We start from the raw sequence: 14,438 nt of genomic DNA on the forward strand, positions 1-14,438 counted from the left end.
ACTTTCTGTGTTCACCATGGATTTTTGACTTTTCTATCCTTGCAAAAAACCTAACATGGCTCGCTGGCTGAATCAAGCAGGGTTTTTTTTCAAGGCTTGTCACTGAATGTCCAAGGCTTGGTTCCTGTTCTCAAACTCTTTTATTTTTTTTTCAATAATCTTTGTGTATTTTAGTCTACAGTTCACATCTGAGAGCTGCTCAACTTTTATTCGCTTTAAAATTTTCTTACACATCATTCTTTTCAATATGAAATTCAATTTTATCCTGCTCAAGACTATATAGTGATCACTTCCAATTTCAAATCCTCTGTACACTCTGGTGTCTTGCACCAGGGAGAAAACATCACTATCAACAATAACATAATCAATGAGACTTTTCTATTCCTTGCCTCTTCTCTCCATGTGAATTTTTGCAAATTTTTATGTTGGAAAATGGCGTTAGTAATAACCAGTCCATGTCCTAAGCAGAAATCCAACAGTATTTGCCATTATTATTAGCTTTGCTCTTTTCTCCAAATTTTCCCAAAATATTTTTGTATGTCTGACAATCATTTCCTACTCTGCTATTTAGATCCTCAACAAGGACCAACTTTTAATTTTTCATTGTCAGTTGCTTTCTCTAAAGCCTCAAAAAATTCCTCCACTTCTACCTTAGGAGAACCTTCTGTGGGACCATAGGCACAAATAAGTCTCATTGTCCAGTTCCCCATTCTCATATTTGTCCACATCACTCTACTTGAAATTGCCTGCCATTCAAGAAGATTAGCCTCATATTTAGTGTTGAATACTATGGCTGCTACTCCTTTTCTTTGATTGTCATTGCCTAAATATACCATTTTGTATTTATTGCTCAGAAAGATCTCCAGTTTTGGTCTTTTTTTGTTTCAGTCACCCCTATTATGTCGATCTGGAACTTATCTAATTCCTCAGCTATCTCCATTTCTTTGCCATTCAGGCTTCTTATGTTTATAGTACCGATCTTTAACTCTGGTGATGTTGAGTTGGGTTTGTTTTCAGATTTGTTCCAGTAGCTGACTTTTCGCTGTTCGCTCTGGTTCCCTGGTGAAAACAACAGGGGTCCTTGTTTAACCGGGCAATGCCCCAGATGGTCCAACATGAAATTCTGTCATGTTGGACCATCATTTTGTATATTGGTTTAAGCCAATAAGAATACAATTTGGTAGGCTAAGTCCCAAATTGCCAGCCTATCCTCGTTCGTTCAGTATCCAGGTAGATACCTAACAGGGTGCACCATGAGAAGGTGAGGAATGGACATTAGGTCAGAAGCCCTGGTCAGTTCTCCACATTCCTTTAAAGGCTATGTGGAGGTCTCGTCTCAGTTATACAGGTTTGATCCTTAAGCACCCCCTTCATCAAGACATAGACTCGATAAAATGCCAAAACCATTCTACAGGATGCTGACTCAAGCAGACTTAATCATTTTCTACATTTCACTATGAGGTTATCTGATGTGTACTACTAGTACAACCTCATTTTACAGATGCTCTAGTAAACTGAAATCTGACAAATGTGCAGACCAATGAAGTATGATAGTCACTCACATATGCGATTATCATGTGAGAACTAACCATTATTAAATAGTAAACCGTGAGCAAGATGGGATACACCTGTTCAGTAACTATTTTCAAATAGGCAGTGGTATTCAGATGTCATTCCACCGGTGTTAGGTGATCGTATGTATGTTAAGAAAATATTTCCTTGATTCATCATGCAACCATTACCAGTGTGCACTGTTTTCATCTGGCACAATGGATCCATATAAACAGACCATAGGAGAATGAATAATCACACTGTCACCATATCCTGGATCTATGATACAGCACACAGAACAATTGAAACATGAATATGTCAACTCAAGCACCCTTTTTTCGACTCTTCAAAAGGCCAGAGTTGTTCTTGTAAATATCAATATAGCACTGAAGAACAGAAGTCAGAAGTGTGGCTTTTTCTGTGAATAATGACACAACAGAAGTATTTGAGCATTAAAGAAGTAGAAGCAGAGTTGTAGAAAAGTTATGAACAATATTTTTGGCAAGAAAGCAAAAGCCTGACTGTTATTTCATTGTGATGAGCATTTTCTGTGTTCGGCCCTTTCAAAATTTTAAATGTGTACATTTTTTTTTTAATATCACAAATACAAAAAGGATACAAACCTGTGGTCAACAGTACTCTATGTAGACAATTAATCAGGGAAAAGAAGGACTCTGGTGATGCATTTCTTGAACAGATGGAAGTAGTATTTCTTGGAGAAAACGATATAAAGACAGCTGTTCTAAAGAACAGAGAAGGATGGAAAGTTCTTTATCTTCCTTGCAGAAAATGGTATGAGAACAACTGTTACAATGAACAGAGGAGAACAAGAAGTTGATGATAAACATGCTAACCAACAGACTTGTGTTTTTAAGTGGAAGAGTAAAATAAGAAATGATAATAGCCAGTTCAGCGGAGCACACAATAATATCTAAAGACAAGACAAATGCAGAAGCAAAGTGTCTATGATAAAGTTATTGAAGTCTGTATGTGAAGTAGGAGTCATCTAAATTTAAGCAGATTATCCTAATCTGGATAACATCAAACATCTTCTTCTTCTCTTTCCCTTTGGTATCCAGTTCTTTCCTTTCTTTGTCTGGCCTTTATCCTTCATTCTTTCAATATGAGTTTTCCATTCTTTTGTTTTTGGATCCAATAAGTGACTGAATATGAATATACAATGATTGAATCCTGTATTTCAAAATTTTCTCTGATTTGTGCAGTTCATAATTGTTTAATATTGTTGCGCCTTCAGTTTTTCTTAATGTCAATGGTTTTAATTCGTTTGTCTAATTTTTGTAATTTTTGCATGTTTCTGTTGAATATGTTGGTACTGGTCCAAGTTCTTTGTAGATATCTGAAAATATCTTAAAAAATCAGGCACTAGAGCCTTTAGAAAAAAAGTACCATAAATCTTAATTGAAAATATTACGACCTACTAGAATGATCCACATACATCAAAATTACCCACTGAGAAATGATGTGCTAATCTATCAGGCCATCCCTAAAAGAAGATTAAAAGTCCTAGCATGGGACCATAAGAATTCCCTATCTGGACTTTGTGCACAACAATGAAAAGAACATCAATCATTTCTCTAGCGATTAATCTAAGAGACTTTGTTTTCATGTTGCCCAAGTTATTTATGATGTCCACCCATCAGAAATGAATATTCGACAATCTGAACTAAAAATGCAAATAATGCAAACCCTCATTTAAGGCAGGCACCCAGAATAAATACATGATACACCAAAATCGCATAAAACTAATTGCCCACTTAGATAACGGATTATGATATATGTGGATGCGATAGGCAGCACCGCTTATAAAATCTCAAGATTTCAGTCTAACTTTCTTCATCCTCTAATTGACCACTTTGCTTCTTCAATAAAAAAATTCCACAGAATTTCTTGCAAGAATAAAAGACATTAATCTGGCTGTCTTCAGATATATGGTGGTAAGTTTTGAAGTCGCTTCTCTCTCTCTCTCTCTTCAAAAGTTTTCCTCATGGTGAGACAACAGAATTTCCATCACACATTATACACTAATCAAGTTCATAATCACATCTCATTACCTCTTGTGGAAGAACCATATTAGCAAGTGGAAGGAACTGCAATGGACTCACCACTAACACCTAACCTAGCTAACATTTATCTAGAACGCCTGGATGAAAAACTTCACTCCCAACCCATGGATGATGTTTTTGCAATTTGGAATTGCACAGGGCTAGAACTCCATTCATTTCTACAAAAAAATCAATTTTACTCTTTAATCTTTAAATTAAATTTACACTGGTAAAAGAATTGCCAAGAGGAATTTCCTTTCTGGACCTACATATCAAATGGGAACCTGATGGATCACTTTACACTTCTATCTACTGAAAACTGACTTTTAGAGGATACTATATTCACAATACATCAGCTCACCATCTTCTTCTTCTTCTGCAGCTTATCCCACTTAAGTGGGGTCGCTGTTAATGACGAGTCACCTCCACATCCTCCTGTCTTGGGCTGTCACCACATCCAAGTTCTTCATTCTCAAGTCCTCTTCTACCAGCTCTCTCCATCTCTTCTTTGGCAGTCCATCTTTTCCATCTCCATCTCCCACACTTCTTCCTTCCTTGCACATCCATTTGCATGACCTTTCTTCCCACATATTCATCCTCCCTCCTCATCACATGACCAAACCATCTCAACCTTGCCTCCTGTATCTTCGCTCCTAGGTTCGTAACTTTCACTGTTCCCCCTCACATAGTCATTTCTCAGACGATCCTTTCTGGTCACGCTGCACATCCACCTAAGCATTCTCATCTCTGCTACCTCCATCCTGCTGATGTTATTTTTCCTCAGGGCCACAGTTTCCATAGCATACATCATAGCTGGTCTCACTATTGTCCTATAGATTTTGCGTTTCAGATTGATCGGCACCCTCTTATCGCATAGCACTTCAGCCATCTCTCTCCAGTTCCTCGAACCTGCTTGTATCCTGCATACCACTTCCTTCTTAGCACTTCATCTTCTTTCACTGTTGAACCTAAGTATCTAAAGTCCCTCACCTTCCTGATGACATTTTCTTCCATCTGTCATTGATCTACCAGGCATGAAGCCAAATTGTTCCTTTGCAATCTCCACCTCCTTCCTCAATCTTCCATCAAGAACCCTTTCTAGGGTTGTGTGGGACATCAACTTTATTCCTCTGTAATTCTTACAGTCTTGTGCATCCCCTTTACCCTTGTAGATGGGGACAAGAGTACTTTCCCTCCATTCCTCGGGTATATTTTCCTGTTGGCAAACTTTCATAAACAGGTCCCACAGCAGGTCAATTCCCTCTCCCCCCAGTGCCTTCCATGCCTCCACTGGAATCCTGTCTGGACCCACTGATTTTTCCATTCTTCATCCTCTTCATGGCCTCCTTCACTTCCACTCTACTGATGTTCTGCACCATCCCCTCAGAAGGCTGCCCATCTTCTCTGTGAGTCCTCGCATTTTCCTCATTCAAAAGTCCCTCAAAGTATATTCTCCATCTGTTTCTTATGTCCATATCTCTCCATAATACTCTTCCTGCAGCATCTTTGATCTGCCTCACATGTAAGATGTCCTTTGCTGCTTTGTTTCTACATTTTGCTAGTTGGTAAATTTTTCTCTGTCCTTCCTTTGTTTCTAATTGATCATACAGATCTCGATATGCCATGGCCTTCGCCTACACCACAACTCTCTTGGCTTCTTTCTTTCTCTCTCTGTCTGTCTGTCCTCTTCCGCTCTTGACTCATCCCACTTCTGCTTTGCTTTCCTCTTAGTTGTCACTGCTTCTTATACATTATTATTCCACCACCAACCCTCCTTCTGCTTTTAATACATCAGCTCGCCATCCATCTCAAAAATACAGTACCATAAAATCTTTAGCATCTAGAGCACAGACAAATTTGTTCTTCCAAAGAGCTGCTGAAATAAGAACTGGAAATTATCAAACAAGCAGCTCTACCAAATGGATACACCCAAGAATAACACACAAAATAAACAACCCTGCCAGACAGTATCGAAGGAAGAACTCCACAAGATTCCTATACCTTATATCAAGGGCATCTCTGAGCATGTGACAAAGATTACGAAAAAAAATAAACTCACTGCTACCTTCAAACCCATAAACCACATTCACAATCTGTGACATTCTCCAACCAACAAATTATCACCAATGGTATTACCTGGTATATACTAAGTACCATTTTCATGCAACTTGTCTTACTATGGACAAATAATATCAGTCAATCAACTTATTTCTGAATATCAAGACCACATCTGGCCTATCAAATCTCGCAAATCTGGCCTAGCACAACATGGAATTGAAAACATTAGATACAGGACCCATCTGGGCGGTGTACATGTGGAATTCTCCAGATGTTGTGAGTACATATTTGGTTAATGAATTCAGAGAAAGATGTGACAAGCATTTATACATGAGTGACTAAATGAATTCCTGGCCTTCCTGTATGTGCCATGATGATGATAATACTAATATACACAATATATGCATTTGCAAATGTGAAAAAACAACAAAACTCACCTGCAACACAGGAACTGAAGACCTATGCAGATTGCTATAACATAAATTAAAAATAATATGTAAAACCATTCAACAAACTATCAAAAATAGGATATAATCAAAGAAAACACAAACCCTTAACTTAAAATCATATAACAAAATTTAAAAAATTGTTCACACAATTACTAAAGTTTTTTCATCATCTCTTTTTGGCAGATAAACTGAATTAGTTTGTAATCACAACTGATAGGCCACGATATTTATGACACCTAATGTTAGAAATCAACCAGTTAAGATGGCAAGAGTAATTTCTTAACCATACATCTATGCTATAGTTACGTAAGCAATTATCTACCAGAAGATAGCTAACGAACAGTCACCAGTATACCGTTATCAATCCACTCATGAATTTTGTCTACATTGCCAGCTTCTGGATAGATTCCATAGAAAAGTCGAAGCAAGCAATAGCTATTTAACATCCTTAAGATATGTGAGTAGATTCGGCACAGTTGTAGCATACATAGCTTTTAGAAGACTTCAAAAAATTATCTTGTAGTATTTCTTCTGTCCACTACATTCAGTATTTCAAAATCTTGTACTCCATATGTGAATATATCAAATTTCTACATATAAAGTACAGTGTATAAACTCCTATTAAAAAAAAAAAAAAAAAAAAAAAAAATCTTTATAGAACAAGGATTTTTAAGAAGAAATATTCTGTTTTCTGACAAAAATGGAAAATTTCTCCTTAAAATGACTGTTTTACATATATTTCCTAGAACACTGCTCAACCAAAATGGCATTAACAGTCTCTTCATATTCATCCAACGGCGAGTGATAGTTTAAGAATATCCTTTATCCACTTATTCTTCTCAGCTTACCTCATATACAATGGCCTTGCCAAAGGACTATTAATGAATAAAACTGCAGCAAATCAAGATTAAAATCCCTTCTCCATTCCCACACATCATAATAATACAGTATCTCCCCCGTATCCGAGGGGAGTTTTTGGTTCCATCGTCTTCTGCGGATACCCGAAACCGCAGATAGTAATGAACTGCTAATGAGACCCAGATTTTTGCACACATATATAGCAAAATTGAAGCAGAAAATGATTAGTAAATTGACTTAGTCTCACACATTAGGATTGTAGGATTCTTTAGTGAATATGTTATGTAGTTAATATATAATGTATACACTAAATTGTACGGCTAAATAAATAATAATAAAAAGAGTTTTTTTTATTAAATTAAGTAATTTCTAGACTACCACTTCACCTATACTATCCAGGAATGCTATGTACTGCATTTGGGCACACATTCCATTGCGCCTTGATAATAATATTATATATTTATTTAAAATTATCATGAAAAATTTTTACGTCTTTAAAATCTACGAGGAGCAATGTGTGTTAAGTGTGCCCAAATGCAGTAGAAAGCACCCCCGAGTAGTACAGGTGAAGCGGCAAACCAAAAAAAAAAATTGCCTCGTTCAGTTAAACTTCGTCTTTAAACAAATAAAATTTAACCCGCATGATAATTATGTAGAACGAAATGAGAAAATATGCTAATGAAAATGTAATTGTTAATAAAATCTTAACATTTTCATTCTTATTAGGAGGAATCAACTGAGATCAGAACACCTCCTTGTGTTCAGCTATATATTTATTTATCTTCCGAATCTTTGGCAGTCAGTTGCTTGCTTGCTTGCCTACTGAGCAAATGATGTGGACAGCTGAGGATCAGATAGTAGAAGCTTTGTTGACTTTTTTAAAAAAACATTATTATTGGAAGCTGCCGTTTTTGTCTCTTCAATTCAGTAAACAGGTTCTGCAAAGGTTCCAAAGCTTCTGTTATTGTGTGAGTAATTTTTATACTGCGCTGCATCATTGAATCATAATCCATTATCTGTTCCTTTAATGTTTGAGCCATTAGAAATATCGTGGCAAATTTTTTGAGTGTCCATGCTTAAGGTTCTTTTTCTCTTTCAACCTCATCGTCATGTTCTTCTGTAGAAGATTTGGTAAGATCTTTCAACTCCTTGTTAGTGAGCACCTCACAATGTCCATCTATGTAATCATTCAATTCTTCTTCTGTCATATCGTCAAATCCCTCTGTACTATTTTCTGTGTTGTGTTAATTATCATTGTTATCTGTGAATTAATATCAGGGGCATCTTGGGAATTATGAACGGCATCACTCCACAAATTCTTCCCGCATGCAGTGTTTCTGCTTTCAATTCGTCCATTGTTTCCTTGATAAATACAAGGGAGCAATGGACAATTGCAGATGCAATTGTGAATGATTTCCAGCATTCCAAAACTCCAACATCAGCAGAATCCTCAACCACTGCACGAATCATATTGAAAACCTGCTGAGCATATGAGGCTTCGAAGCATCTAATGACACCTTGATCAGCTGAAGCAATGAGGTCGTATTAGGTGGGAAGAAAACCACTTGAACATTTTCATCTTCAGTGACTAGTGACTCAGGGCACCATGGAGTGTTGTCTATTATCAATAAAACTTTAAATGGTAATCCTTCCCTCTCCAAGTATTTTTCATCTCCAGAACAAAACATCGATGGAACCATTCCATAAATAACATGGCTGTGACCCACGCTTTCGGATTTGATTGCCAAAAAACAGGCAGACAACTTATTTTTTTTAAGGGCACGTGGATTCTGTGCTCAGTAAACAAGTCCAGGTTTAATTATATGACCAGCTGCGTTGCCACAAAGTACCAGTGTCAATCTGTCCTTAAATGCTTTAAAGCCTGGTGCTTGCTTCACAGTTTTATGGATGTAGATCCGTTGGGGCATTTTCTCCCAAACGAGGCCGGTTTCATCACAATTAAAAACTTGTTTAGGATGATAACCTTTCTCTGCAATAATTTTTTTAAATTCTGCTTGGAACAATGCAGCAACTTTCTGATGAGAAAGCTGCTGCATTGAATCTATGCAACCAGGCCTAGCTTGCTGTAAATGACTTTCCTTCCTCTTCTGTTTCGTCTTGCGGCTGCATGTCTTCATGTAGGATCAATGCTGTTTTGTTGTAATGTGTTACCGTCAATAGGAATCGGAATCCTTTTTTTGTCATGTCTTCCATCCACAAATTCAAAGTTCTCTACCTTGAGTAATGCTTTATCATGCACTGTACCCATAACTTCTGCAGATTTGGGCGCAATGGAAAGGCTGGCATGAATTTTTTCTTTGTTCTTCAACACTTCACGTATCGAAGTTTCGTTTTTATTATAGATCTTGGCAACGGTTGCAATTGATTTTTTTTCTACTTCAATCATATCGATAATCTTTGATTTTTCACTAATACTGAACACTTCACCTCTTCGGTTTTGAAACCATTTTTAAATTTTTCACAATTTATTTGCTTGAATTTAAACCTACCAACTCTTTGGGTGTGGTCACTAGTTTCTTGGCTAAGTGATAATTAGGGCTGCTGATTCCTTCAACTATTAGTCATAGTGGTGTGCTTGTTTTGTGATTTTTGGCAGGCCATAAATTTTAGGAGAGCAGGCATAATACAGTATTTGTTTTATGGCTGTTTCCTCTGGCCAAGCGATCACCAATTTGATTAATTCTGTTGTTTTCTTTTTGGTGCAGTTTGTAGGGTTGTAGTTCACCATTTGGTACAAACCGCATCAAAAAGAAAACAACAGAGGTAATCAAATCGGTGATCGCGTGGCCAGAGGAAACAACCAAAAATCTAATACCCTATTATGCCCATGCTCCCTGAACAAACAACACAAACATATCTAATTCACCATCGAAATCGAAAACAACTCTCTTCATTTTCTAGACACACTCATCACACGTTTTCCCTCAGGCTGCCTCTCCTTCACAGTCTACTTCTACAGTATACAGGCCAATACATACATACAAATTCATACAACCATCCAACACAAAAACTAGGAGTCATCAGCACCCTCAAACAACAGCCCTAACAATTTGCTCCGATGAACAAGCTCTGAACCAAGAATTTGAAATTGTGAACCAAACATTTGTAAAAAATAGCAACAAAAAAAAATTTTTTTTTCCGCAAAATCATGCAGAAAAATGCCCATAAAAGCAAAAAAGATTACAAGAATGCCATAGCAATACCCTACATTAGGGACATTACAGAAAAAATAGATAAAACACTTAAATACAACATTAAGACAATCTTCAAATCTCCAGCAAAATTTAAGAAATTTACTTAGCTCTTCCAAAGATCCTCTTCCATACCTGGCAAAACCCAGAGGTTTACAAAATTCAATGTACCTGTAACCTACCTTACATAGGATAAACAGGATGCACCATCCCAATCAGAAAAGATGAACACAAATACCATATTAAATATTCCACTATGGTAAAACAGGCATGTCTGACCATGTACTCAAAACATGTCACAGAAATGACTGGAAAGGCAGCGAGTTCCTATACTGTACGAAAACCTGGTTTGAAAGAAAATTCAAAGAAGCTTGTGAAATGCTGAAACATTATCTAAATCTGAACAAATATGATGGATTAATTATTCCAAGAATGTGGAGGCCCCATCTTCAACGTATAGCAACCAAAACAGAAGAAAATGTCAATTTGAGAGGACTTTAGAAATTGTTTAATGGTTCCAGTTTTATTTTATTTTATTCCACCAGAGGTCAAGCTAGGGTAAATGACTAACAAACACTTAGATTCATCTTACTTTTGTATAGTGCCTTGCCATGTAGCTTGTATCCTTACATATGTTTTCCTGATGGTTACCTCAATACAGAGGTCAAAACATCAAATGTTACTTTCTTAATGTGAAGTAAATAAGTTACATTCTTAATGTGTGTTGTGTCTGCATAAATTTTTCACTATGAATGATACTAGGTATTATAATTATGAGCTCTCTATAGAGCCCTTACACTCATTGAGGGAGACCTTAAACATCATGCCAAGAACTATCCAAAATTTATGCAGTATCTATCATACGAGGGTGGTCTAAAAAGTTCTCGTCCTAATAATGAAAAAACAAATTTATAATTTCAAAAATTTTTTTTTTCAACATAATCTCCCTTATCCATTGACTAATCCATTTATTCCAGCAATGCTCTAGTGCCATTATACCACCCTGTAGTGGTTCTTAGTAAAATCTGCAAAATACCTCTCAACAACTGCATTGTTGAGAGGTATTTGATTCGAAGAAAAACGCTGACCAGCGAGGAAGAGTTTTAGTTTTGGGAAGAGATAGAAGTCAAAGGGAGCCAAATCTGGGGGAATAGGGTGGATGTTCCAACAATTCATAGTGCAGATCCCTTAATTTTCCCATCACCAAAACACTTTGTGGGCAGGTGCATTGTCCTGATGAAAGATGACTTTTTTTCTTCTGCAAACCAGGTCTTTTCTCATGAATATTTTCATCTAGTCTAGTTAAAATATCGGAATAATATTCCCAGGTTATTGTTTTACACTTTTCAAGATAATTAATAAACAAAATGCCTTTAATCTAATCCTGTGGCCTCCTCTTTAAGGGGGTTGCAGCTGATGAACAGTCCACTTCCATGCCTCTCTATCTCTTGCTTCTGTAAGATTCCTGCCTGTCCAATCTTTGATATTGTCTTTCCATTGCAGTCAAGGTTTTCTCTTTATCTCCTTCCCTCCACCATCCCCTGCAATACTATTCTGGGAAGCTCCCCAGAAGAACCCTCATCAAATGTCCTGCAAATACTATTTTTCTTCTTTGGATACTAGCCATATAGTCTCTTTTCATTTTGAATCTTTTAAGAACCTCTTCATTGCTCAATCTTTGATTGAGCAATGAAGAGGTTGAGATTGAGCACACATTTCAAATGCATTCAATCAATCACTCATCTCCTTATTGATTGTCCAGGACTCGCATCCATACATCCCCATGCTCCAGATCATTGTCTTGAGGATTCTTACTTTTAACAGTTCGTTCAGATTTCTGTTTCCTAATATGTGGTATATTTGGAAAAATGCTGCTTTTGCTTTTTTTAATTCTGTTCTTAATTTCATAATTAGATCTACTGTCTTCTATTATCCAACTCCCAAGGTATTCAAAACTTTTTACATTTTCTATTCTTCGTCCGTTCAAAGTGATTTCCATCCCATCATTTCCTTATCTTGAAATGATGTTTATTTTCCAACCCCGTTCAGTCTGTTCAAAATTCTTTGAAAGCCTTCCTCTGTTTCACTCATAAGTACAATGTCATCTGCATATCATATTATATGTCATATGTCTGTTATCTTTATTCCATCCTTCAGATCTTCCAAGGCCTCCTTTATCATCCATTCACTATAGACATTAAAAAGGAGTGGAGTGGGGACATTCCACACCCTTTCTTATGGGGATCCATTCAGTATCCTCCCCTTCAAATCTGACTTTAGGTGCCGTGCTTGTTCACTGCTGTGAGCAAGCACCGCACCAATCTTGCACAAAACTTTTTAATTTGCAATTCTTCATTCAAAATATATCCTACGTGTTCTTTTGAAATCCCTATAGCCTCAGCAATTTCACGCACTCTGACTCGCTGATCATTCAATACCATATCGTGCACTTGATCAATGATTTCTGGTGTTGTTACACTTTTTGGACGTCCCTCATGTGGATCATCTTCAAGGCTGGTAAGGCCATGGTTGAACTGGGCAGCCCATTTCTTAATTGTAGAAAAGAAAGGAGAAGAGTGCCCATAAACTTTTATAAACCACGAATGAATTTCTTTTGCTGTTAAACCTTCTTTTACAAAGAATTTTATAACCGTATGATACTCTAATTTATACATTTCAAGGGATACAGAAATTCGAAGACAGCTGTATAAAACAAACTACTTGATAGAATGACTTGCAATTTCCTATGGATGCTTATGACATGTACCAACTTGGTAAAAAAAATCTCTTGTGCCGATAGTGTTGTCATCTATGGTCGAAGCCGAGGACTTTTCAGACCACCCTTGTGTGTGTGTGTGTGTGTGTGTGTGTGTGTGTGTGTGTGTGTGTGTGTGTGTGTGTGTGTGTGTGTGTGTGTGTGTGTGTATAACTCGGGACTCCGACAGGCTACCGAGTGAGTCCCCTAGGTGGCGGATCGGGGCGGGACCCTGACTACCACCCGTTGGATATCAGGGCAGCTCTGAATATGTTTTATAAAGAGCCATGGACCAGTGGTTCTGGGACTGGTGATCCCATGTGAACATACTGCCATTCACCAACCCGCACTTGGCCAGAGTGGTGAATTTATGGCCTAACCTTCCAAGATGAATCTGACAGAAATAAGATGGCCTTCATTCCCTGGAGGAACGGATTGCTACCACCTATGGCAGCAGGCAGTTAAACATGAAGACAGAGGGTGCTAAGAATCCCTGGGTAATCAGATCATGCTGCCATTGGAAACTAGACCTTGGAACATTAAACTGTAGGACTCTGAGCAGTGAAGCACGGGTAACTGAACTAACTAAAGAGCTAAAGCAACTAAAATGGGACATTCTTGGACTGTGTGAAGTTAGACATAGTGGTGAAGAAATTCTTCAATTAAAAAAACAGAGACATACTATATCATAGAGGCCAAGATAAGGAAAGATTCAGTGGGGTTGGATTCATGATAACCAAAAAATTGAAGAACAGCATAATAGAATTTGACAGAATATCTGATTGAATAGGAAGTATTGTTGTTCAAATCACAAAAAGATACACTCTGAAGATTATCCAAGTCTATGCACCAACAATTAGTCATACTGATGAAGAAATTGAAGCCGTCTATCATGATGTATCCCAACTCTACAATAAAGGAAAACATCATTTCAGAATTGTAATGGAGACTTTAATGCTAGAATTGGTATACAACATTCAGATGAAAGCTCAATCTGAAATTTTGGATATGGCATGAGAGACAACAAAGGAGCAAGGTTAATAGAATTTGCAGAAAAAGAAAACCTCAATATCATGAATTCCTTTTTTCAAGAAAAAACACATAGGAAGTGGACATGGAAAAACTAGTGATTGACTTTATCCTCAGCAATAAGAAAAACATCTTTCAAGACTGCTCTGTTATAAACACCTCAACATTGGAAGTGACCATCGCATGGTACACAGTAAAATCCAAATAAACTGCCAAAAAGAAAGAAGAAGAAAGTTTTGGAGATCAAAGCACAACATAGATGTACACAAATTCAACATTAAAAAAGATATATTCCAACATGAACTAAACAATAAATTTAAACATCTTATTATAGATGACAATGCTGATCTATCAGAAAGTAATGACATTAATACCTAAAACCTTTTACAATGCTCAATTGAAATAGCTGGTACCACAGAACAGAAACAAGACAAAATCTCTATAGAAACAAAACAGCTATGAA

General features: G+C 37.0%; 1 protein-coding gene across 2 annotated transcripts in view; it reads right to left on the reverse strand.

The window, feature by feature from the left end:
- Positions 1 to 14,438, reverse strand: part of LOC150104209 (nardilysin-like) — a 561,456-nt gene that overhangs the window by 413,098 nt on the left and 133,920 nt on the right. For both annotated transcript variants that reach the window (XM_090396835.1, XM_090396833.1), the window contains exon 9: positions 6,110 to 6,143. In XM_090396835.1, coding sequence (XP_090252961.1) covers positions 6,110 to 6,143 — 34 coding nt within the window. The remainder of the gene's footprint in view (positions 1 to 6,109; positions 6,144 to 14,438) is intronic.

Source organism: Typopeltis vanoorti, chromosome 8 (assembly GCF_054136105.1).
Source record: "Typopeltis vanoorti isolate ZY-2024b chromosome 8, IOZ_Tvanoo_1.0, whole genome shotgun sequence".
NCBI lineage: Eukaryota > Metazoa > Arthropoda > Arachnida > Uropygi > Thelyphonidae > Typopeltis > Typopeltis vanoorti.